The sequence below is a fragment of the Zootermopsis nevadensis genome, unplaced genomic scaffold (genome assembly GCF_977971745.1).
Source record: "Zootermopsis nevadensis isolate Lab colony 2312 unplaced genomic scaffold, Znev_1.0 Znev_ptg000019l, whole genome shotgun sequence".
Classification (NCBI taxonomy): Eukaryota; Metazoa; Arthropoda; class Insecta; order Blattodea; family Termopsidae; genus Zootermopsis; species Zootermopsis nevadensis.
Window position 1 is genome coordinate 2,339,825 of NW_028259151.1, and position 27,324 is coordinate 2,367,148.

General features: G+C 36.9%; 1 protein-coding gene and 1 long non-coding RNA gene across 7 annotated transcripts; one reads left to right on the forward strand and one right to left on the reverse strand.

Moving 5' to 3' along the window:
- Positions 1-2,100: 2,100 nt before the first annotated feature.
- On the forward strand, positions 2,101-25,797 carry LOC110826650 (gustatory and odorant receptor 24). 6 transcript variants are annotated; one of them, XR_015535845.1, is made up of 9 exons: positions 11,611-11,669; positions 15,354-15,607; positions 15,721-15,972; positions 17,586-17,676; positions 18,224-18,423; positions 18,805-18,876; positions 20,109-20,464; positions 21,931-22,020; positions 25,350-25,401. XR_015535845.1 is itself a non-coding variant. In XM_022057529.2 (9 exons), exons 2-9 carry the CDS (start codon positions 15,386-15,388, stop codon positions 25,449-25,451), a joined length of 1,125 nt encoding a protein of 374 aa, XP_021913221.2. In that variant the 5' UTR covers positions 11,611-11,669; positions 15,354-15,385; the 3' UTR covers positions 25,452-25,797. The 6 variants fall into 6 exon arrangements, 5 of the variants coding, with proteins under 5 accessions (XP_021913227.2, XP_087207540.1, XP_021913221.2 ...); XM_022057529.2 differs by having other exon boundaries at positions 20,109-20,204; positions 25,350-25,797; XM_087351412.1 differs by having other exon boundaries at positions 20,109-20,196; positions 25,350-25,797.
- On the reverse strand, positions 6,623-13,397 carry LOC110826689 (uncharacterized). Its single transcript, XR_015535846.1, has 5 exons — positions 13,169-13,397; positions 13,079-13,128; positions 12,571-12,968; positions 7,163-7,408; positions 6,623-7,049 (listed from the first exon to the last, which is right to left on the reverse strand). It is a non-coding gene; the product is annotated as an uncharacterized LOC110826689 (long non-coding RNA).
- Positions 25,798-27,324: the final 1,527 nt, after the last annotated feature.

A 27,324-nucleotide genomic window follows, 5' to 3' on the forward strand; every position in this document is an offset into this window, starting at 1 on the left:
CTACCACAGATGGAATATACCAGAATACCGGATGCTCCAACTACTGTGATGATCTTGTACTAGAGCCAATATTCAGTTAGTTTAAAATGACGGGAAGAGATTAGACGATGTGTTTCATTCAGTTACTTAACTTGTTAGTATTTTGAAAACAACGAGTTCAGCGCAACGGTTTGTCAATTTAGTGACATTTTGGGGTACGCGTAACAGGTTTCTTTTATAAATTTTTTTGACTTAAAGGCGTATTCCAGTAAAATGCCCTACCGAAAGGATGAAGGCTCTATTCATTCCTATATTTATGTGTCGATATTTTGACAAATGATTTGCTCATTAAGTTAGTTGATCATTGACAATGTGGGGAAAGCTTAAATAAATATACAAGAAAGAAGTCGACAAAACAATCCAGCCTGTGGCAAAATCCACCAACTACATTCTTTAAGAAGCTGGAAAGGCCTAAGCTGTTTTATGTGTGTTTCAACTTCGCCTCAATTTACAACATTTACAGCAATTTCTTCGTTTCCCCAATTGGAAGAAAAATGCTTTTCGTATATATTTCACATGGCAGCATTCAGAGAGTTTAACGCATTGGTTTACATTATTTATGGATAAAAATTACATTTCATTCTAGAGAAACTTACGATCAGATGTAAACAAGCTAACTCATCAACACCCTAATAATATTCGCTCTCCAAAGTAATTCAAATCAGATAGGATACATTTCGGTCTCAGTTCAAATATCCTGTCCCTGTTACATCAGCTGTGAACGAGACATAAACAATGTTCGTATGTTGTGTTTTATGGAGGTGGTTTTAAAATGCATAGTCTTTTTTTGAAAGAACTGGTTATTAATTAACATCTGGAGAACGTTCTTCCTTGTGGTTCTTATCCAGATACACAAATCAGCACTTTTAGGAAATTTTAAGTTCCCAAAAGATTTACTCAGAAGGAATAATGCATTTTTACATCGTAATAAAACTTTATAAGATAAATAGATCTTTCGTAATAATCCATGATATATTGTTCTAGGTAAACAACTTTCTGGGAACGATATCGATGAATCCTCCGGTGATATCAATGTTGGGTTTTACGAATATAAACAGAAGATTGTTCGCTTCGGTGAGTATGTAACTACTTACAACACAATAACATATTATAATTTAATTATTCTCGTGTATATTTGACAAGAGAAAACGTGTATTTTTCTAATGTCATATACGCCTATTGAAACTAATATCTTCTTTGATTTGACGCTCTATAGACTTGTAGTTTGTTATCATCGTGCTGAAAGAATGTATTGTCTCCATCTTCGGGTAGAAGATGATCAATACGGGGGAGAAACCCTATTCATACTTACACTTGTGCCTGCATGTTTTCATGTGCATTTGTGTCCGGGGGGGGGGGGGGTTGATGGGGGCCTCTGTGTGACTGGTAAGGCAATAGTAGGTCATATTTTTTAATATACTTTAGTACATTCGAGATTTAGTTCTCTAAATTTAAAATTATTTGGTTTACCTGATATTCTGCCTCTCTGTGTCCGTATTTTTTCTTTTTCAAACTGAATCAGACAGACATATACATCTATGGATCTCACGCAAGAAATTGTATTTTTGTGTTCCAGTATGCGTCAGCAATGCTTACGTACTTCGTTGTCTTGCTGCAGATGAAAATGGGAGATTCCGAACCGAATAAAACGTGAATTTCAATAGAGAATCCTAACAATAAACATTGTATTTGCAAAGGAATTAAGCAATTTTATATTCATATGTTATTCTCCCTGAGATTTTACTGCATGAATATTAATTTCGAGTGTATCCTTTTACTGCTTGAATGTAATTCGCTTTATTACCGCTTTTATGCACTTTAACAAATTAGTTAATTAACTTATTATCATGATTATTATTTACATTCACAGATTCATGTTTATAATTATTAGTCATGCATTCTTAATTATGTAACCAAAGTACACTATTCAGCAAATCAATAAATGCATTCCCTTCATGGAAATTGTTGACAGCAGCGCGCAACTTATGCTTATCCTTAGCCAGACGAATCAAATTCACATCCTCATTTTATGTCTGTTTTAAGATTCGTGTTTTCATTCTTTTTCCGTCTACGTGCCACCGTATGACAGTGAAGTTTTCACGTGTGCTCGGCAAGACATGTTAGTACGAAATGTGCCCTGTAGAGTATTCCGAGGAAGGAAAGAGAGACGATCAATTCCGCAACATTCGGGCTTTCAGTTTGCTGTCTCCAGTCTACAGTTGCACATGTTTGTATGTGTATGTCGACTAGTTGCTGCTGTGTAAGTTGTCTCTTGAAAAGCCTCTTGTAGTTGCTGCCATGTTATTGGGACTTAGATTCAGAATGTGAAAAGCAAATTTAAAATGTGAAGTGTTCTGTTCGGAAAATGTACTTGTTGAGTCCATGTAATATACTAACGTTTTCGTAGAACATTTAAAAGAAATTAACAAATTTATGTTGTCATGCGTGTAAGATATAAATACATTCGTGTGTATCGATCTGTTTCATTATATTTAGTTGAATTACAGGCTTTAAGATGTGTGTTCAATATAAAAAGTTCATATTTGCTTCGTAAGGAATTTTGTGTTGCGTATATATTGTCTTGTCTAAATTCTCTTTGAGATTTCAATAGGCAGATTATAGAAGTTTAATAAATATTACATACTAACAATAATAATTATATTTCGATTTTTTTATGGACGTTCTACGTGTAATAAGGTGGTATGCTATTCTCTTCTATATAATAGGTCTAATTGTGCTGGTTCCCTTGTGGAATGTCTAATGCTTAAATGCTATTTAGTGGTATTTTGAGTTGCATTCATCTGACGGTCGTTAGGCTGTCCCATGTTGAACTGCAGTAGAACTATCATATACGTAACCACTGTAGAAGCATGCTGTAAGAAAGCAGTGGGACATTCAGTAAAAAATTACGACTTGAATACATTAATCATATAACTACAATAGGAATGGATTTAGACGTTTTATATAATTCTTTTATAGTTCTGTTGTGCGACGTGTTGTGCACCTGTAATTGTCTAACTTCGACCGGTAGATCATCAGCTGCTCAATATGAATGGATTCTCTGGCGTAACGAACTCCTGTAAATAGTCTTTGGAAAATTAATAGTGGTTGTCGTTAATGGAACCAAAAGTTTAATTATGGTATTCAAAAAAGCTCATCGTTGGGATCTTACCTGTGCCAGATGAATGCAATTCAAATTGCCATATCTTGTTTGAAATACATTTTGATGTTACTTTTCATGAATACAATTCCTATCTCCTTAATGTGCGCACAATATTATACACTGTATGTTTGAGAGCCATTTCAATATTATCCTTCCATCTAAGCCCAGTTCTTGTGACTCAAATTCCGTACGCATTTTAATCTCTTCCTTGTGTGTAGATACATTTTCATATTTTGCTTCTGTAAGATCCGTTTTAATATTATATTTCCATCTTCATCTAATTCTGACTCGAATTCTCCGTACATCTTTTTCTCTTTGATTTAATTACCTTAATATTTGGTTAAAAGTAAAAATCATGATGTTTTGGATGTTATAATTAGAGCGTTGATATTAATGCGGATGAGATAAGCGCGTACAAAATTTTAGTAGACGTGAATTGAAGGGAAGAGACAATCTGGGAGATCTAAATATTAGAACTGCAATTAATAATAAAATACACCATATATTCAATAATTGTAGTGTGAGAATGCAGACTGGGTTCATACAGCCCGGGAGAGGGTCCATTGACTGGATCAATGATAATATTTTGGGTTTCATCAAGACCTGGGAGTGTACTACACAAACGAATGTTGATTTCAGAAGTCCTCTGCTCCGTGAAGTTTTCAAGTAGGACTTATTGGGCTCTTGTTTAAAACGATTGCTGCAATTTAGTGATGGGCATGAAGATAAGAAGACATTCAAAAATAACTATAACATGGTGACTGTAATGCAGTTGTAGTTGATGTGACAGCCTCAAACGTATCGATCTGAACATTTATCTGTTTATATCAAAGAACCCCGCACCCGATATCACTGGGGGATTCGATGAAATTGTATTCAGAAAAGCGTTAACCTGCAATGATCATCAGTCAGATGTCATTGAAAATGAAAAAAAAAGTAAGTAACTAAGTAAGTTAGTGGATGATAATTTCTAACTACCAACGGAGACAACGTCTGACTAGTCACCAGACCTATCACTTTCTGGTGTGGTCTATGCACATTCGAAGATTTTGGAGATTTGTTATCAGAACATTAAGATACCGGATTTCTGGCCGCGCAGACAATTCAGAAGAACGAACTCTGTCAATTGGGACGAAAGTAAATGAAAATGTTGACAAGAAAGGCATGATTTAGAAACGAACAAACTGAAAGTCATGGAGCGTAACTAACTCACTAACTAACTAACTAACTAACTAGAGGGCTTAGGGAAGCCGAAGGTTCATCACCGAACTAACCAAAGCCCTCCACTGGACCCTGTCCTGGGCCAGCAAAATCCAATCGCCTTAAAATCTTGTCTCCCACAGATTCTGCTTGAAATTATTTTCCCAACTATGTCTAGGTCTCCCCAGCGGTCTCCTCTCTTCAGGCTTCTCGACCATTAAGCGGTTTACACCACTTGCCTAACCATGCGTGCCACATAACCCGCCCATCTCCGCCAGTGAGTGATCAGATCCCCATTCCTATAGGCTGAATAGGTATTTTCGTCATGCTAGTAATCCCTTACAAGAAACCATATAAGGACATGATCATTAAGAACAGATGAAGAGCGAAGATCATGCAAGAAGTTTTTCCATAGCGCCACCTAAAAAATTAAAATTGAATAGTATACATTGACCCCTTTATGTCAACAACGAAAGTCACTGTGGCCACTGGGAATATTTCTTTACTACAAAATTACAACCAGGTAGAAGTTGGAGAGGTCACATTCGCGGAATGTTTACTGTCACCAGATTCAAAATCTTAAATTCGCGTATGGATAGGTGTAAAAGTAAAAATCACTTTTGAAAAGCTACTAGTACAGATGTTTTGATGGCCATGTCTTTTGGAAAGTTGCCGTGTGGAAGACGAAGATTTCCTTTTTGAAATTCACAAGAAATTAACGATATCATATTGTGACTGCCATAGACAAGACTTCACTTTATTTTAATCTTGATTTTATAAAAATTCTCTTGCTACCTCATAATAATAATAATAATATATTTGGTTTAGAACTATATACAGAGATCTGTGGCCGCCTAACACCAGGTTTTCACGGCCACAGTCCTTACATACGTAGCACTATTAGCACTACTGCTTACTACAACTATTCACTAATGCTACTCTACATACCGATTCCTTCATCCCTAATACTATTTAAATAACTATTCCTCCTATTCCTTAATACTATTTGCATAACTATTTCTTATTTCCCCCGTGTCTTCTATCGCAGTAGCAGTTCTAAATTCCTAATTTTGACCTGTCTTTTACATCTTACTTTGTACAGAAAGTTCCCTACATCCCTGACCTCCGTGTCATTCGTAGTGCTTAAAATTTTCTTGAAGGCCAACTCTTCGCCAGTTGTAAACCACTTGTTCCTCAGGAGCCGTTCCCTCCACCTCCCGGTTTCCGTACACTTTAATAGTATGTGAATCCTGCTTTTTGTCGCCCCACATAAAGGGCATATTTTTTCATCCATGCCACCCCTCATCCCTCTCAGCTTCCAAATACCCGCTCTGAACCATGCCCATCCTTCCCTCTCCGCCCTCGTACAACAACCAATGTAACCCTGTCTACCCCACTCTAATTTCATCTCCCCGTACAACGCCAATGATCTCTTTTCTCTCATTTTAGCATATAAAGATGTTAGTAATGAGTTTATCAATCTACTTTATTCTAAGATCAGATTCCATAGTTGCGTCCCTTGTTCAATAACCTTCACTGCACCCAGGCTTACCTGACCGGGAGACCAGTTGGCTGAGTCGCAACCGGAGGATTCTGTACCGCCCTATGCTCTGCGCTGTGTAACGCTTCCGCCTCAGTTCCTCCTGCAGAGGGGAACCAAATTATAAATCTTCATATTATACAATAAGTGTCGGATGTTCCATAGTGACAAGATTCATAAAATTGTATTCTTCACAAAGTATTATCCAATTATGAAACCAAAGAAAATGGGGCGTCAAGGTAAATAATACGTATTGACATGTATGAGGATGTAAACCAATTTTTGGTTTACAGACTAGAGAGAAAGAGGCAACTTTAAAGACCTAGATGCAAATGGATTTTATATGTATATAATTTATCTGAAATAAATGGGGGGGGGGGGTTATTGTGCGCCTAATTAATGTGACTTTATATGATGAGCATTGTAGTTCAACCTCTACTTCGTGCAAGAAACGTTAACACTTCTGACGGAGTTTAAATATACCACAGGACCCTTTTATACAGTCTATTTGATAAATATATCACATCCCTGAAGAATATGGTAAAATTTATTCATATTGGATTTTATGAGATATTATAAAGGTTAAAATTGTTACAATGCATTATAACGTAACGCCAGTGTAGGATGGAGCTGTTTACACTAAAGGCTGCTTTTCAAACAAATTTTATTGCCCTGGAAGAATAAGCAACTTTTATTAGACATAATTTCATATTTTCAGTGCGTAAATAATTATAAGAAACTGATTTGCTTTATACATGTGCAATTTAAGAGCCTCCCGACGCATTTCGTCTAATAACTGACTTAGATTTTAAAGGATCACATAAAATTCATTTCTATTACTCCTATTTGTCAGACCTTAAAGTTCCTGGACAGAGATTTTCCGGCTGTTTACAGAATTCTGCACGCGGTATGCCAAAGGGTTACGTAACAGTTAACTAGTGTTATGGCGTAGAATAAGCCCGGAATTTGCCATATGCGAAGGTATGGAGTGAAGAAGTGAAATGTTATAGCTGAAAACCCAATGGTGGAGCAGCGGATGGCGTGAAAAATGCAGCGTTTCTTGACGTTCAATGACAGTCTATTATGAGTGACTTTGAGGAAGAGTCTCTGAAAGAGAAGAAAACTTCTATTGTAATTCAGTGTGTTTGTTGTTTGTCAATATAATACTTTTCGGGTTTCAACAATATCTACCATTTGCTTTCAAAAATTAATTTACATACCTGAAATTCAGTCCACTTGTTGATGAAATGAACATAGTTAGAGGCGTCCAGCCATAGAAGTACAGGTGAACTTATGGAAATAAACATAACCAAAATTAGCATTGAGTAGAAGATCGTGGTCAGGAAATCGAACTTCTCAGAAAACAGCACGGACGACAGATCTCCAAGGATGAAACAGATTATAACCGTTGTTACAGCATAAGTGAACGTGGAGTAGGCCATCTCATTCTTCTCGACTTAATCACCCTGACAACATTAGGGGAGGAATACAGATTTTTAAGTTCGTCATTATGCAGTTTTGTCCATGTCCCATCGTCTTCTATCCTAGGCCCAAATATCCTCCTCAACACCCTAATCTGAAACACCTGCAATCTGTTTTCCTCTCTCAGATTGAGAGACCATGTTTCGCACCCATACAAAGCACAAGGCGAAATTATTATTTTGTGTACTTTAATTTTCGGGTTCCTAGAAATGAGACTGAAAGACAAAATATTTTGAACTGAGAAGTACCAAGCATTTCCGGAAAATAGTCTCCTCCTAACATAATCATGAGTTATTGTTTTTCCCATTTTTGTAACTTTGTAACACTTTCAAAGGATTTATCAACCAAGTCTGCTGACGACGAGATACTAACATGTACTTAGATTTTTCTCAATTTACTTCTAGCCCCCACCTGTCTCCTAGCCTCTAGTAAAACCTCTCTTTTTTGTTTTTATACCGTCACCCAATGAATTGACATCATCAGCATATGGCAATAGCTGATGTGTCCCGTTCAATTGCAAACTCTCCTGCCTATCTTGGACTTTCCTGATAGCATAATCTAGCGCAAAGTTAAAGAGCAAGGGAGACAAAGCATCTCCTTGTTTTACATCGTGCTGCATGTAATTTTTTTTTTGTACCTTCTGGTCGGAGTCGACACCTAGTGACATTATGAACAGTATCCTTCCATCCTCTTCAGGTTGACAGGGACCTGTTCATATGCTTTCTAGGCAGATGATCCAGTAGTGGTTTGCCATTGCCTTCTTTTGTGTGTATGGAGTAATTGTTGGGATACGACGGAGAAACCGGGGAAGCCCCCGGAGGAAACCCCGTGATGCCTTGACCACGGCCTTGCCCAACACAAGTTATAAATCTGAGCACCACCGGGAATTGAACCTGGGACCCCAAAATTACAAGGCTAGCGTTCTGACCGCTGGACCACCGCGGCGGTTCATGTAAAATTACTGAGATACATATTTACCTACTCGAATTTTGCTACAGATTTCATTTAAGCACATTTTTATTAGACTAACTAGCTTCTTTGGCAATCAAAATTCAATAAAAATATTATATAGCACTTCTCTCTTCACAGAGTCAAAGGCTTCTGTTTAATCGATGAAAAGTTGATGTACGGTCCAACTAAACTCTCACATTTTCTCTAGTATCTGACAAATGCAAAAGATCTGGTCAATTTTTGATCTGTTTCGTCTGAACCCACACTGATGATTCCCAATAATTTCATTCACATATAAAGTTAATCTTGCCAGAAGAATGTTTGACAGAATTTTGTACCAGGTTGATAGCAGAAATATTCCTCTTTAACTACCACACTCAGTCTTTGGTCACTTCTTATGATTAGGGATAATTATGGGGTTCTTGCATTGTTGTGGTATCCATTCATTATCGAAAATTAACAGTATAAGCTTATGGATCTTCATATGCATCCTTTTGCCACCTGCTTTAATTAATTCTGCTGGAATCTGATCAACACCTGAAGATTTATAACGTTTCAATGGCTAATCCAACTTCATCTAAACTAGGTTCTGGCACTAACAGTTCAACTGTATGTATTTTATTCTGCCTAACATCATCCGTCTCATGAACATTTAAGAGCTGGATATGAAAACTTTCCACCTATTTAAAATTTTCACTGGATCTACAAGCAAATTGCCATTATTATCCTTTATCTAATTAGTCTTAGAAATATATCCTTTCTTAAAGTTATTAATGCCTCTGTACAAGTCTCTGATATTTTTGTCCTTATTATTTGTCTCAAGTTCAACAATTTTATCCTTCAGATATCCCCTTTTCGTATTATTAAACGTTCTATTAACTTCACGTCTAGCCAAAATTCTGTTTGTTTCCTTCCAGTTCTTAATTTTGAATATTCTTCATTAAAACATGGTTTATTTTGCTTTCACCTGCAGTAACCTAGTTTCTCCTTAGCTGAAAAATTGATGTAGTTTCTGACATTTCCCACTACGTGTTGATGTCCACATTTTCATTATCTCTATTTGTCTCTAAAAATTGAACCCTATTTCAAATTTCAAATTGATATTGTTACTTTGCCACTCCCTCCCACTTTTTGTATTGAAATCTCCTAGTAGAATTTTCATGTGATACTTTCCAAATGCATCAAATACTGATTCTAATTCTTCATAAAACTATCCTTGATATAATTGCTTTTGTCCTCAGTTGGGGCATGAACATTAAGGACAATGATGTCGAACCAACGTCCTTCCAAAATTACGCAAGACAACCTGTCACTAAGAAATATTATTCTCTTAACTGCTGCCCTAATTCTGCTATGAACAAAAAAACCCCGTCCCTAACTGATGACTGTCATTCCCCTTTCCATAGAAATACGTGAAATTGTTCACTGGAATCCTGCCACCCCGTCCCATCGCACCTCCTGCACTGCCTCTACATCTAACTTAAAATTTACTAATTCCCTACTCACTGATTTCAGTGTCCCAGCATTATAGTGACTCATAATATTCCATGTTACAAATCTCATATCGCTTTCCAATTGCCACGGTCGTGCCAAAGAGTCCGTCCTGGTCAGAGTATTAGGTAATTTGTTTGTAGCAATATTTATTTACGGTGAAAGGTTATGAGCATTATGCCCAACCCCCAAGCTGGAGGACCACACCTCGGCCGCTGTCCACGACTGCTTATTCAATATATTCGCAGATAACCTTCATACCTGGAGGCCGTTCCTCTATCCGCAACGTGAGGACGCGACATTCGGTGGTACGAGGGACCCTCAATATACATGGCAATAATAAACTACATTGTAATTTATTAAATTACAATACAAGCTTATCGACAAACGTGCTTTTGCTCGCAGGCCCACGTGTTGATGATGAGTGAATGCCCAAAACTCGCCGGAACTTGGAAAAAGAGGTGCAGGTCCTACATTTCTGGATACTTCTCCAGCAGATGAACACATAGATTATTATCGTCACCGGAAATCGATTCCTGAGCGTTCTGCCCGTCGCCAGTCACTTTATGGTCTGTCTTAAATTATAAATATTAATTACTTTAAAATTAAAAGTCTTTATCTAAAACGTGTAACATAATAAGGAAATGATACAATCTATGTAAGAAAGCGGCCATAAACGCACTAACTCAAATTAATACTAACAGAGCAATTTCCCAGTTTATGATCTTATCTTTCTAATAATGTTATTAAATTCTTTGTTAAATTGAAAACATCAAACTACGATTGGATACCGTTACTAACATAGAGTAACGTTTATATACACTCTCAGGAAAATACATGTTTCAGCTATTAACGAAATTTCAGTAGAGAGAAACATGGTTTCAAAACCGAATCACTTTCTGCCTGCACAAATAGCTCATGTAGGTCTGCAAGACCCTTTGGCAATAAACTCAGAGAACAGGAAGAAGTTTTACATTGGCAAACCAGAATTGTGCGCTCCAACCGGCATTTCGACAGATGCTGATGTTTCAAATGAGTTCTTTCATAATCAGCTAAAACCACTCTTTATCGTTATGCGTTTTTTCGGGTTCCTTCCAATTAAATTGCCATTTAGGGGTAAGTACAGTTATTATTGCATTATAATACTTGTATTGTAGTTGAAAACGACTATTTTATAAGATGATTCCAAATATGAAAAATGGGTATAATAAATATATTTCAATACACATTTATTATAATTACTAAATTTTTAACAGGGTATACCTTTATATATATATATATATATATATATATATATATATATACGTATATATATTCAAGCTGGCATAATCAGGGCAGCAGTTGTGAGTAGAACAGTCTTTTGTGTGAATAAATGTATACAAATGGAGTGGGCGCGTAACCTTCCCTTGCACCATAAGCATTTCCTAATTTTTTGTGTTTCCAAAAAATTGGCTCACCGTTATTAACTCCATGTTAAGCACAATATCTATCATAAAGGGACTTCGTGGTTGACGCTTGGCTTCATGGAATGCATGATAAAATGACGAAAGCGTATTTCTGCGAAGGCCACACAATCTCATGTTATATGAAGTTATTTCAATTTCGCTCTTGCACTTTCCATTGATGGCGCTGTCTGCTATCACCAATTTCGAATGGAGTCCCGTGACATTGTTAGCCTGCCTGGCCTTTGTATACGCTTGATTCTGTTTACCTTTACGAACTCGACAGTGCTCTTAGCAGAGGGCTCAAATTAAAACCTCTTTTCGTGTCTTCGTCCTCTAGTGTAGCGGTATTCAACCTGGGGTACGCGAAGACATCTTAGGGGGCACGTGAAATTTAAAAAAGTGATAGTGGAACCATGGTTCCGGAGAATTTGACGTAAATACGTCTATACGGAAAGGAAGTTTATATATTGGCTTTATTCTAAATATTTCCTTTATACATGCTTTACAATTGAGATAAATTTGATTAAGACATTGATTATTCAACTTCAATTAGTTACGCTTAAAATGGGTCTGTGGTAGCTGGATGTAATGTAAAGTAATGTAATGTAATGAAATGTAATGTAAGGTAAGGTAAGGTAAAGTAATGTAAGGTAAGGTAAGGTAAGGTAATGTAATTAATGTAATGTAATATAATGTAAGGTAAGGTAAAGTAATGTACGTTAGGTAAGGTAATGTAATGTAAGGTAAGGTAATGTAATGTTTTATAGGTAATAACAATGCTAAAAAAACAGATGACGTTTCCTAGGTAACAATAATGCCGAGTAAACAGATGACGTTTCCTAGGTAACAACAAATCTGAGTAAACAGATGAGGTTTCCTAAGTAACATAACAATGAAGTTACACTTTTCCCTTTCCCTTTTTCGTAACACTTCTTCCTAACACTATTTCGTAACACTATTTCGTAACACTTTTTCGTAACACATTTTTGCCGAATGACACTGACCCTAAAATATAGACGTATTTACGTCAAAAAATATATATATTACACTGAATAATCAATAATGTAATTTATCTAACTTATTTTAAATGTAGAGTATATACCATATATTACTTTAATTATACACCAACAACTTTGGGGGTACAAGTTGAAGAGAAATTTTATCTGCTGGTTCGCGAACATAAAAGGTTGAATATCACTGCTCTAGTGGACAGGCAGTTTTCTTGGTGTTCTCTGCCCACCCTGTCAGTGATTTCCTACCTTTTCACTTTCTCAGAGATGCCACAGAGAAGCTCATAGGTGCAGGGAGCCCTTTCTTGCCAGCTGACCACCAATCTCATTCCCTTCAAACCCTTTATATCGGCACTCAAAGCAACAAAACTTCGCTGTGGTCTGCTACTGTTTTGACGTAAATACGTCTATATTTTAGGGTCAGTATCATTCGGCAAAAATGTAATGAAAATGTATTACGAAATATTGTTACGAAAAAGGGAAACGAAAAAGTGTAACTTCATTGTTATGTTACCTAGGAAACGTCAAACTTCATTGTTATGTCACCTGGGAAACGAAAAAGTGTATCTTCATTGTTATGTTACCTTGGAAACGTCATCTGTTTATCAACAAATAAACAACAATGGTTACCTACATAGTTACCTTACCTCACCTTACATCACATTACCTTACCTTACCATACCTTACATTACATTACCTTACCTTACCTTACATTACATTACATTACATTACCTTACCTTACCTTACCTTACATTACATTACCTTACCTTACATTATATTACCTTACCTTACATTACATTACATTACCTTACCTTACCTTACCTTACCTTACCTTAACTTACATTACATTCATCTACCACAGACCCATCTGAAACCTTACTAAGTCAAGTTAAATAAGCAATGTCTTAATCAAACTTTACTCAATTGTAAAGCATGTATAAAGGAAATATTTACAATAAAGCATATATATAAACTTCCTTTCCGTATAAACGTATTTACGTCAAATTCTCCGGAACCGTGGTTCCACTGACAACTTTTTGGCACATACAATACCAGCAGAAATTGTTGATAGTTCCGGACCAGCCTTGAGTTTATCCTGTAATTGTCAAATGCTTTGATCGCAGCTTCACAGCTATAGAGAATTTAAATATTTATTTTACAGATATCCCTTTTAAAATTATCATAAGTATATGTCATATTCTTTAGCCTAAAATTAAGTGATATATGTCCAAGGCTAAAGGTAAAACTTTGTCTCAAGCCATAGCCATTCATTCCAGCTCTAGTGCCTTCAGTAGTCTTGAAGTGTGTGCCAGATAAGTCCCCCTTTTCTTACAAGAATAGAACCTCTTCCCCATTCACTACTGTCAAAAAGTTACCGGAATTGTGGTATAGCACTGTAATGGTAGGACATATGGCAACGCTTTCCAATCACCTTCAAAGTAGGACCCTTGCTCCATCGATCCTGCCATTGTTGGAAGCACCGGCGGAAGGCTTTGTTTGAAATCTTTCGGAGTTCGGCCTTCGCATTCGATTTGATGTCCTCCATGGTTGCGAAACGCGTCCCCTTGAGACCCATTTTCAGAGTAGGGAACAGCCAAAAGTCACTCGGAGCGAGATCCGGAGAGTATGGTGGTTGGGTGATGACGGGAATGCTTTTCTCGGCGAGGAATTGCTGCACAACCAGCGATGTGTGGCTCGATGAGTTATCGTGATGTAGAAACCACCCACCCTGCCGCTTGTCGCGCCGATTCCTCAGAACTGCTTGGTACAACCTCTGCAATACTTGCACGTAGAAATGACTCTAACAGTCTGTCCAGGCGGTACAAACTCATGGTGCACCACACCGTCGATGTCAAAGAATGCCATGAGCATCACTTTTTCCTTGGATCGGACGAGGCGTTTTCTTTGGTCGGGCAAACGACGCTGTGTGCACTCGGGTGAGTGCATCTTCGTCTCCGGGTCGTAGGCGAACACCAATGACCCATCACCAGTGACGATCTTTATGAGAAACGTCGTGTCCTGCGTACTTTTCTCAAACAGATCTCCAGCGAGCACCGTGCGACATTCGATCTGATCCGTAGTCAACTGCCTCTTAACGAACTTCGCACTGACACGTCTCATCTTCAAATCGTCGGACAGAATCGCATGAATGGATCCGTGAGAGATACCAACTTCATGCTCCAACTTCACGATGGTCATCCTGCGATCAGATAGAATCAGTTGTCGCACTTGTTCAATCGTTTCCGCGGTTCTGAATGTCGAAGGCCTCCCGCTGCGCTGGTCACCCACCAACGTCTCCTGCCCATTCTTAAATCGGGAAAACCAGTCGTAAACTGCGGATTTCTTTAGTGCAGTATCACCGTAAACTTGCTGCAGGGCCGATAGCGTCTCTGCAGCAGATTTGCCCAATTTGTACATGAACTTGATGTTCGAACGCTATTCGAACTATGACATTGCGCCGAATGACCTACACCCACGTCTAACTGAAACGGAACAGTAACGATACGGCACGCCGAAACCTGTCCAGACCTGTTGCCACTGCGAGCAGACATTCTCGGCTGCCCACCACAACACTTGCGTGCGCTATCTTATCTCTCCTTCTCCGTCTGCAGGGGAATTCCGGGGGAATTTCTTGAATGCCCTACGTATTAACACTATAAAATATACACTAGTGCCATACGCCTTTCAACCTAGAAACAGAAAATAATAATAAGATTAACTTTATAGACCTCACCATCCATAGACACCTGAAAGAATTCCAATTCGGCATCTACAGGAAACTCACATTCTCAAACATCGTAATACGCAAAACATCTAACCATTCCAACTCTCACAAACAAGCTGCATTCAATTTCCTTGTAAACAGATTGCACAAAATACCATTCTCCAAAAACGAATTCGGTAAAGAAACCATACAACAACGGTTACAAGTTTAATGATATCATAAGATCCCATAACCTAATAAAAGCACCTAACCCCAATGTCAATGTTCCCCAACCCACAATTTGTTTCAAATTTGCCTATAATTTCAGGAGTCTCAAAATTCCAGCTGTTTTCGTCAATCATGGCCTACTCCATGTGCATCTATGCTGTAACAACGGTTATAATCTGTTTCATCGTCGGGGATCTGTCGTCCGTGCTCTTTTCTGGGAAGATCGATTTCCTAAACACGATCTTCTACTCAATGCTAATTTTATTTATGTTTACTTCCATAAGTTCACCTGTACTTCTATGGCTGGACGCCTCCAACTATGTTCATTACATCAACAAGTGGACTGAATTTCAGGTATGTAAATTAATTTTTGAAAGCAAATGGTAGATTTTGTTGAAACTCGAAAATAATTTAATTGACAAACAACAAACACACTGAATTACAATAGAAGTTTTCTTCTCTTTCAGATACTCTTCCTCAAAGTCACTCATAATAGACTGTCATTGAACGTCAAGAAACGCTGCATTTTTCACGCCATCCGCTGCTCCACCATTGGGTTTGCAGCTATAGCATTCCACTTCTCCACTCCATACATTCGCATATGGCAAATTCCGGGCTTCTTCTACGCCATAACACTAGTTAGCTGTTATTTAACACTTTGGATTACCACGTGCGGAAATCTATCCACAGCCGGAAAGTCTCTGTCCAGGAATTTTAAGGTCTGCTATAAGAAACTGACAGTTCAAGTTGCATATGTTCCCTTCTAACTCCAGGGTTCATATACAGTAAGTGCACTGAATTTTAGTATCAAACCTTCTTATTATATATTAAAACGTCGCCAGAAGGGAATTGAGTCTCTTTGCGAACGTTGAAGGTATGTGAATAGCGACGGCTTCCGTTTGACACTGATGAATAGATATGGATTAAATTTGATATTAAGGCCTACATGAAACGTTATCAGGTGGAATTTCTTTTAGTGTGTAGGTATCCATCTCTTCGTAACTTTTACTTTATGAGAAGTTCAAAAAGAATTTTGTCTAACTAAGAAGTATGGTTGATTCTACAGATTATAAGCTTTGGGTAATGAGCTAACAGGAGACTAAAGAAATCTGCACTAGCAAACGTTCGCAGACGATAAAAATACATAAAATTACCTATTAAGCATAAGATTTAATAATTGACTTGCCTCATTCTCTTCTAATTAACAAACGAATCGGGGAAATGTACAGTATGATATAGGCCTGTGTATTTTCTAAAATTTTCAATGTCATGTAGTAATGACGTCTTTCTTGTTTTCGTCTGATTCAATTATTTTATCAAAAACTGTTGTCAGAACAACATGGATTCAGAAGGTGTTCAGTATATGTTTAAACGTCCCTTAACATAGTTTTTGAAGAACGAATGCGCGAATTAATAAAAGATAAAGAGTCCACACCAAATTACACTCAAATTCGTCCATTGGTTCTAGAGTTGAATCCCGCGCACGGACGGACAGACGGTCATTCTTTCGTTTCTTGCAAGAAACGCGCAATAATTCAGTACTTAGCTGTGTTGTCTTAGATGTGTTTAGCGCTGAAAGAATAGAGTTATATTTGCTATAAAAAATCAGGAAAGGCAATAGGATATTAAATATTCCAAATTACACAAAAAATATACATACCTGAACATCAAACTAATAAAAATGTTTTCACTCTTTTCGTATAATCCTACGAAATTAATTCAATATGAACTGGCCCATTTTAAAAATTTATCATCTTGAAAGCAATCGATACGGGAGTTCAGAGAATTCCCGATTGTTTTCTTTGCACTTTGACATTCTGAGTTCTCTTAACAGCTTTAGGATATTAATGACATACTCTCAAGAAACTGATCACATTACTAATCAATTCACTTCATTTCCACTACAATTTCTGCTCTACTGCTTCAATTGCTCATCAGAAACAAGATGTTGAGAGAATAACAATTTAAATATACAGCCTTAAAATTAAGTTTAAAATATTATAAAGTGCGTAGCATGCGCAATATTTTATGACACGGACTCTATTAATTTGTCACTTCTGGAGAAAAGTAATTTGTTCAAAAAACACAACGTTTATGTTATACATTTAGCAAACAGCTTCAAACGAAAAAGTTACAAATCTAGTTCTGTTGACGTAGACAAGGAAAATAACTAAATTTAATTCTGCTCATGACTTAACGTCAACCCCATTCTCTTTCATGTGATGAAAAAATAATATTTTGTGAAGAGAACAATTTCATTACTCTCGTCACCATGGAGTTTCCAGCAATTATTGTATAATATGAAGATTTATAATTTGGTTCCCCTCTGCAGGAGGAACTGAGGCGGAAGTGTTACACAGCGCAGAGCATAGGGCAGTACAGAATCCTCTGGTTGCGACTCAGCCAACTGGTCTCCCGGTCAGGTAAGCCCGGGTGCAGTGAAGGTTATTGAGCAAGGGACGCAACTATGGTATCTGATCTTAGAATAAAGTAGATAGCTAAACTCATTACCAACATTTTTATATCTTTAATTCTTTGTGAATTTCAAAAAGAAAATCTTAGTCTTCCACACGACAACTTTCCAAAACGTATGGCCATCAAACCATCTGTATGATTTCATTATAACCGTACTAAATTTCCAGCCGTAACCTTCATCCAATATTTCTGTCCACTGTGTAAATCATGAAGTTATGTGTTATATTTATTATTTACTGAGATCTGATTGGTTCCAACAAAAATGACAGTGCATTTTTTGAGTAGATAAGGTAATAGCAGCTTTTAAAGAGAGTTATATTTGTAGGTCTATCACAGTTAGTAGAGTGGAGGATACAATATGTTAAACCCAATGCTAACAAGTATTTCAATTTTAACATGGCCTTGAATGTAATTTTGTTCAGAAGAAATATTTTCAGTGACATCCGTTAAAGACATTCAAGGATCAAGGTACATCCTTCAATTTTTATTTTTTAGGTGGCGCCATGGAAAAAACTTCTTGCATATTCTTCGCTGTTTATCTGTTCATAATGACCATGTCCCTGTATGGTTTCTTGTACGGGATTACTAGCGAAGCGGAAATACCTATTCAGTCAATTGGAATGGGTATCGGATCAGTGACTGGAGGATGTATGCACTATGTCACCTGTAATGCTGCACACAAGGTTCATCTAAATGTAAGGCTATTGTAACATAAGGTTCTACTGCGTACTTAAATAACCTCAAGGCCTTGCAGCTGACACGCCCCAAATTACCGTTGTATTTGCCCAATAAGACGGCAATATCGTCGTTGTATGTGTGGTACTTGGATCTCACCCTAATCATTGACGTAACTCCATTAAATTTTGATTACGATGCACACCTCCTGGGGTTAGGCGATCTTGTTGGGCATAGTGGAACCAATTAATCTATAAAATATGGTGTCAGAGGCAATCTGTGTAAAACCCAACAGCAAAATGTGCGTTTTTAGCCCGTTGTACGCTCTCAAGTTACGTTTCTAGTCTATGTATCAATTTAGATATTTTAATGTTTCGCTTATGTTTTGCTCCTTTACGTAGGTTAAAGTGGAAATAGAAGAAGAATTGCAGCTCATCATGTCGTCGAGAGAAAATCACGATGTCTTGATAGAGGTAAGAATATTTCAGAAACACGACATTCGCTGGCGCTAAAGGTGGGTCGGTTTTTCAAGGTGGTCCAGCCCGTGTTAATACCTTCTCGATCTCCTGTTGTGCGCTCACAGGAAGAAAAACGACAGAACACATTCCCGCATGTTGGGCAGACGCAGATGACTGAGAAATGAAGGCAAGAAAATTTACTAATATTTACATAAAATCAGTCCCGGTAAATTTGTTCATTACGTACAGAAAGAAAATTTCTCTAATTCATTTATAGAACCTATTAACTATGTTTGTAGTATTTCTTGAAACTTATTTGTAAGTACTCTAAACAACACCGACACGTCTCAATGAACTTTAGCTCTTTGGTGGGATAACGGCTTCGCAATGTTGGAAACCAAAGATCGAATCCTAGCCATGTCAAATTATTTTTATTTTCTTATGCACTTTCCATGTTGTTGTTCTACACTATATAAATAATTATTGTACCAAAATTTTGTATTTCCCAAAAATCTATAACCATACGTCATTGTATGGCCTTATCGCAAGTAGAGTTTGTGTCAATCCCAACTAACAAGTTTCTTTGCTCGCCATGTTGATTATTACTGATTGAAAGAAACTGATAAACACTATTTTAAGGCAATCGCCAATGACAATCTAGATTTAATTCAAAACCATCTAGTGGTTCTCGAGCTGAGTCATGTGGAGTTACTAGCCCTATTTGCGTTCATTTCATGTACATTGTGCAAATAAGCACAACAATGACATAAGCAAGTCGAAAATATGGGATTTCTAAAACGTCTGTCACTTTACACTGAACTACACGCCACAATATCCGACAAAACAGTTATTTTAGAGTTAAAACTATGTTTAATATTTGTAAGGTCTTTTACAAATTTCAAATTAGAATTACTTCCAACGCACCGCATCAATATGCACATAACAGTACCTTAATAATGTTACGGAAAATAATCGTCATTCAATCTTGACACCAAAAGAATACACGGATTGTCCTGCAATAGAATGTCCTTAGCTTAACTACGTGTTCTTGGGATCAGTTTGATTCTGAAAGTTCAAAAATCCGATCTCCAACGGTTTGTCAAGAAAATGCTCAGCACTCACTATGCATTTGCTGTGTTTGAGAAATTAGTTCACAAAGCTGCGCACGTGGAGCTCGTGGGCAAGTCACAGGGCAGTCAGTGCTTGAAGACGGCTTGACATATCAGCGCTACTTGCGTGTCCTACAGGAAGAGCTGCCATTCAGGTTGGAAGATGTTCCTCTGCTAACCAGGCGGAAGACGTGGCTGCAGCATCATGAAGCACCTCATCAGTTTGGTAGGCAGGTGACTACATTTCTGAATCAACATTCTCCAAACCGTCAGATTGGCCGATGTAGTCCACTGCTTTCTCCGGAGACACATGAAATCACAGGTGTTAGACATCAAGTCAGACAGTAGGGCTGATTTGCTCAATCGAATAATTGACTCGGGTGCCAACATCGAAAATGAACATTATTGTGTAAAGAGGGCTGTTACTTCAATTACACGAAGGGCTCAACTGTGCATCGACCAACAGTCTCCCTATTTCGAGTCACGGAAATAACGTGAGTAATTGAAAATCCATTTGGAGTTAGTGTGAACTTTATAATAAGAATAATGATAAATACAATGTGACCTAAAATTAAATGGAAATAATGTAAATGTTACAAATTCAATAACATGCCCATTCTCATTTTCTTGGCAAAAAGTTGCAGATCGGACCCATGTTTATTTGAACTTTTCGGCTTATAATTGTCCCCAGAGCACGTAGTAAAGCTTTGGACATCTGTTGTGGGGCATACTGTATACAAATATGTGAGTCAAAAGTATTTTTACAATCTGTGTGTGCGTGTTTCAGAATCAAAAATAAGGAAAAATGTTCCTATGAACATGGGGACGCAAATGTTTCATTTTCGAAATAATAACCAAAAATAAGATTCAGTGAATGACTTTATATCAAAGTGAATCCAGTTTTCAGTAAAGATTTTCAATAAACGTTTGGGCAGGAATTGTTGGCGACATTCTTATTGGTCCATACGTGCGTTCATCACGTGTAAGAGGACCTTCACATCGCCGATTCCTAAGATGACGCTTGCCACGTTGTCTTCAAAATATACCTCTGAATACAAAACAAATGTGGTTTATGCACGACGGGTTTATAGGAACATTTTTTCTTATTTTAAATTCAGGAACAAGCAACACAAAGTTAGTAAACATACTATTGACTTACTATGTATGTGGCGAAATATTGAGTTATTTAACTGTAAAGCAAGTGGTACATATAGTTACCACAATGCTCTAAAGCAGACACAATTCTCTCTCTCTCCAAACTCAAGAGCACACAGAAGCCTACATATAGTAAGTACACGTATACACTGCTAATTCCTTTCATTGCCAGTCTATAAACTCGCATCAAATTGCCATCAATATTTAAAAGACATTTTGATGTTAATTAAATGTACTGAATTTGTATTATTTGGAGATGAAAAGTTTATATTTCCGCTACTAAAGACTTATTATTTCTCACGTATCGCAAGCGGAAATTTGCGTGTAAAATACAGAACTATGGACACGTAGGATACTAACAGTTGATCAAAATGGCGCTTGCATTTTACGCATTCTAACCGTCGGTTTTATCATTATTATTATTATTAAGTGTTCTGTCTTACGACAGGTCCATTGCTCTGCCCAAAAAGAGCTCTCCAGTTGTCCCTATTCTCGGCTTCTCGCTTTAATTCCTGGAACGTCATCTTCTTTCCTTGTTTAAGGTTAGCTGTATCAATCTTCTTCCTAGTCCACTCTTTCCTTCAACCTGGCCTTCGATGATATCACTCATACTTAGCACTATAATGGTTTATATTCATTTACCACATACATTATTTGTTATAATACAAGTAACTCAATACCAAAACTTCTTGAACACGCATAATAATCCAGTAGCCTTTCTGCGAAGCTTATCACAACTTACGACTCTCTTATTCCTTACATATTTTTCCTCATTTCAGAGGCATTTAACTGTTGTTCATTGCAGGTGAACGCTTTCCTGAATACAATATCATCGCATCCCCCAGTGATATCAGTGGCTGGATTCTTCGATGTAAACAGGGAAATGCTCAGATCGGTAAGATTGAGACCGTCACATCAACTAAACTATAGTATCTGCGATATAATCACCCTTCAGTACACATTTTGAATTGTCTTGCTTTCGTCATATCCATTAATATATCACACTCCGCCGTTTTAAATAAAATAAAAAATACGGGCCTCGTATTTCTAACATCACGGCCAATAGTCCATGTAAAAACGATGGTCGCTCAAATGAGGAAACTCCCAAATTCTGCAAAACATTAAAATTGTGTGATGTTCAAAACAGCATGTCAGCGACACTAACCTGTCATATGAATCTATTCTACATTTTTAAACATAAATATTTAAGGTCAATTTTAATATTTATTTCCCATCTAAGTACAGGTCTCCCAAGAGGTCTCTGCCCTTCAGTTGTCTCCGACTGAAATTGTTTATGCAGTTCTCGTCCCAGACAAGCGGGCTACATTCCTTGTTCATCTCATATACCTTGATTTGTTTACCCTTATAATTTTCTATATGTATTATTTTCCTTTGATGAGACAGGGATTAAGTTTCATACCCTTAAAAGACATTAAGAATTCAGAGTTCTTTAAATTTTAGGAATCACCCCTTTTCGTATATTGTAATATTTACGCTTTAGATACAACACAAACTGAACAATATGACGCATTCACCTAATATAATTCGCTCTACCGTCTTCTGTAAACGATCCGCTTCTATAATTTGAAAATATTTGATCTTGCAAAAGTTTCAGAAAGATATAATAGGTACCTTTAACTAATTCTGTTGTGCAGGATGTTCTTTGAAATGTTGATTGTTACTCGTCTTTTTCAAAGAATAGCCCACTTCCTGTTCATGTTCACAAACGCCAGCCACCGGACTCCATCCTGAGTTAACTGCATTTAGTTTCTTTCCATCGATTCCTATCTTCCTAAGGTCCATCTTAACGTTATAATCCTACCTACGTCTAGGTCTTCCCAGCGGTCTTCTCCCTTCAGGCCTCCCAACCAATACCTTGTAAACAACCGCCTCTTTTCTCATGCGTGCTGAATGTCCCGCTCACCTCATCCTCCTCGATTTAATCACCATAAAAATATCAGGTTAATTATTCGGTTTTTGTCCGTCTAATCACAATTATATTTAAAATTTACAAATAAGATAATTAAAATATAATTTTATGTTCCACATCGAATAATCGATTTACATTTAGAACATCAGTATTGAACCATGCCTGGTCGGATACGCTAGTACTTCTAGACACCTCCAGACACATCAACGTGTCTACACTATCATCTTTGGTATGTTTAATTTTACCTTTGATTTATATAATTATTATTTCATTTTGTTTTCTATATTCTCTTATATTCATTAGTGTTTCTTTGAATCATTTGCTTTACAGGCCGATGTAGAACATCAAAAGCATTTCACTTCAAAACAATACATTTGCTCCAATATGTGAAAATAATCTGGATATGAAAATCACCAGAAAACATCACTAAAAAGCTACACAACAGAAATTGTAATTGAGTTTTAAGTTTGTCGATATAATTTTACACCTGAAGATGGTTCGATGAAACCGAAATATGTTGTCAAAATGTTCCAAATGTAAATCGATTATTCGATGTGGAACATAAAATTATATTTTAATTATCTTGTTTGTAAATTTTAAATATAATTGTGATTAGACGGACAAAAACCGAATAATTAATTTAATATTTGATTCACAATATGACGCAATTATACTATCTTATGAATATCAGGTTAGTCGTACAACCCGTAAAGCTCATCATCATGCATTGTTCTCAATAAACCGTCTCTCCATATTCCAAATATCTTTCTCAAAATCCCTCAAGTTTTGTTTCCCTCTCAAAATGAGAGCCGAAGTTTTTTTCGCACCCATACAGCACAATTGGCAAAATTACACTTTTGTATATTTTAACTTTTAGCTATTTTTTAAAATTGACAGGAGGAAAAACGATTTTGGATTGTATGATAGGAAGCATTCCCTGAAATAATCTGTTCTTGATTTCGTGATAAATTTCATTCTGACTTGTTAGTGTCGCCCCATCCACTTGAATCTTGTCAAAATTTCTAACGATTTATTTGCTATCTTTATATTCTGTTTCTGGTCTGATCATAGACTTTGTCTTTCCTGAAATTATTTCTAGAACCACATCCCGACCAGCCCTTGAGAGTGTTTCTGTGTTCGGTTTTTTTTGGTGTTTATATTGTCGCCAAACAGATTCACATCATCAGCATAGACCAACAGCTGATATTAGATGCCCTGACAAAATATATTTGAGCATTCGCATGTGCCAGCGATCAGTATTTGTAACAGAGTGCTAAATAAACGGTGAAGATGGCTGTCCTCTGGGTTGTAGCGCCGCGTAGTCTCGTAGAAGTTTACAAAGTTTCATAGGTGATAGCACATCTGAAACGTTAGTAAAATTCTTCCAGTCTACGCAGCGCTGATACCAAGAAGACATCCATCTAAGCCATCTTCATACTCGCCGCCATGAAAACCACAAATCCCACCAAATAATGGGTGTCTGATAAAAGACTTCATGTCCATCAGACGCTCTCTATTAAGGAATTTGATAGGCCTGCAAAACATTTAATTGTGTTATTTACTTAAAGGAGAACATAGGCGTGTGGTGTGATAACCAGAGTGGAAGGAATTTGTGCAAGGAAAAGTAATTGTAAAGTAATTCTTACTATTAACCAAATATTATTAGGGCAATAGAATCAAAGAATATAAGACAGATGAGGAACTTGCGTAGAAGACATAACAAATTCATACAGAAATTTAGTTATAATTAAACGTAGATAGGAGTCTATTAAGTCGATGTTACAGAAAGAGGATATAAATGTCAACACGATTGAAAATGCAATTTCGAGCTCCGAAAAACCCACGACATCAGTCAAATATATTTTGCACTTCACATGTCTCAGACCATTTTGCAATGTCAAATTCAATTCCAATACATGTATAATTTTACTATTGTATTAAATATGTAATCTATGTCAAATAATCCTTGTATATAAGCGGTTGACATGTAGAGAGTCACCTTTTATTATCGTTTCACCTGCTAGTGTTTAATCCACTTGTGTAATGCTATAAAAGCACTGTTAGCTTACAGACTGAAACATATAGTTGATCATGTAAAGAAACTGAATAACTGATAAAAATGTTGATTACACTGATTTAAATTATTGTTTTAGCTTACACAAATTGAACAATAATTCGTAAAGGAGAACTATAAAAACACTATTTTGAACTTCCAGATCCTTTTCTATTGTGGTTATTTGATCAATTTATCCTAGTACTAATTTCTTACTGAGTGTCCCACTGCTTTCTTACAGTATGCTTCTACAGTGGTGACGTATATGATAGTTCTACTGCAGTTTGGAATGGGACAGCCCAACAACCGTCAGATGGATGCAACTCAGAATACCACTAAATAGCATTTAAGCAATAGAAATTCCACAAGGGAACCATCACATTTAGACCTGTGTTGTAGAAGAACCTAGCGTACGGACATATTACACGTAGAATGTCCGTAAATAAGAAAGTAATTTGAAACATGTCTGTCCATGTTAGAATGTATTATTTATTAACCGTTAATAAAATACCTATTAAAATTTCAAAGACAAATTAGACGAGTCATTATATACACAAAACAACGGGACTTGGATTGTTTGTTGTAGTAGACACTGTCTACATCAAGATTTTTACCGCTGTATGTTTTGAGTACACTATGAATCAGAGGTTATATTTCGCCTGTAATAAACACGTATCGTACTTTAATAACTTTCTTCTTTCTTGGCTCTACAACCCAGTTATGGGTCTTCGCCACCTCCATTTCGGAGGTTTTCCTAGTCGTTTTAAGCTTGCATTTTGTGAGTAGTGATTGACCAGCCCACTGCGCCGAGACAATTTCTACTCATTCATGATTAGACTGCTAGATCCATCTATCAGTTAATCAGGAGAGGCTTGGGTGAGTTGGTCACCTTGTTATAGGCAGCACGCCTTTTAGCTATATTTGAATAGTATGACTTGTAATTGAAGTGCATTTATTGTGCCCTAAATTTGCAGGACAGACAAAGGGAATATGCTCCAAGGCACTGTGGACAGTTCCAAATTCTACGATATTTTTCTGCAGTTTTATTTAATCTTTCAAGTGTTGGCTACGGCATACGCAGAGTTTGCAATACAGGAGCTATACAGCCTCCTTCATAATTAGTCCAACGTCATAAGCACCCATTCGAAATTCAAATGCCATGTGTCTAAATGAAACACCAGTAGCTGAGTTTCTATATGTAAAAAGAGTATAACTTAATGAAAATTACGGAATTAACGATATAATTTAAAGTACAAATAATAATTAGGCCTATCTATCTATTTTGACAAATATATATATTACTGCTCACTGGAACAAAAATTATTTCACTGCTCCTCAATTTAAGCACAAGTCCTTTCTTCACGATTTGATTTCCATGACAGTTTTTCCATATCTGTGCATCTTTTTGCTTCTCACACTCAAAATTTTATCAAAGGTTTCAAGTTCTATTATGACATGGAGAAAATTGTTTTCTGTACATTATCCATCGTCCAAGATTAAATAAAATCAATAAAACCTCTACGATTCGTATATGGGAGTCTATGTCCATCTTTACGTAAGGTAAAACCTACTCTGTAGGCCCCAATCCATAGAGCTAATTCCTATCTCCCTTTGTATTCTTAAATATTCGAAAAAGTCGACTTGAATAATTTCGTACTTTTTGATAAGGATGGTGATATTATCCGAAACGTTTGTCAACATTACTGGATGCGCTTGATACTACAGCAGAGATTATTCTTGCAACAATCAGAAGAATTTAGGAACAGCTATCCAATATTTTTTCATCGTCATTGCTACTACCGGAATACATAGTTTTCAGAAGCACGCCTACCCTTCAAACAGCCTCGGAAATGAGACAACCAGAATGACTAACTCCGAAACAATAACTCTGTGCGCGTCCTCCGTTTCAGGCAGTCTAACTTCCCGGCTACCAGCGACGTACTAGGTAGGCTACCTGCTTCGCTACGTCTTTTACTTACCCTTAACCCGTCGACGTGGTAGTTTAAATACCCCGCATATACTGCTGTCGTGCTGTTCCTGCGGTAGTATTTTTTAAATGCCCGTTTAAATTTTGCTGTAAAATACTCTTTTTTTCATAACTTTTGAACTATATCAGATATAATTATGAATTTTTCACTGAAATCCTCTTAAAAGATGGTTTTATAATCTTACCTTATAAGATGAGATGTGTGAGCAGTGGAAGCAAGTCGATTAGA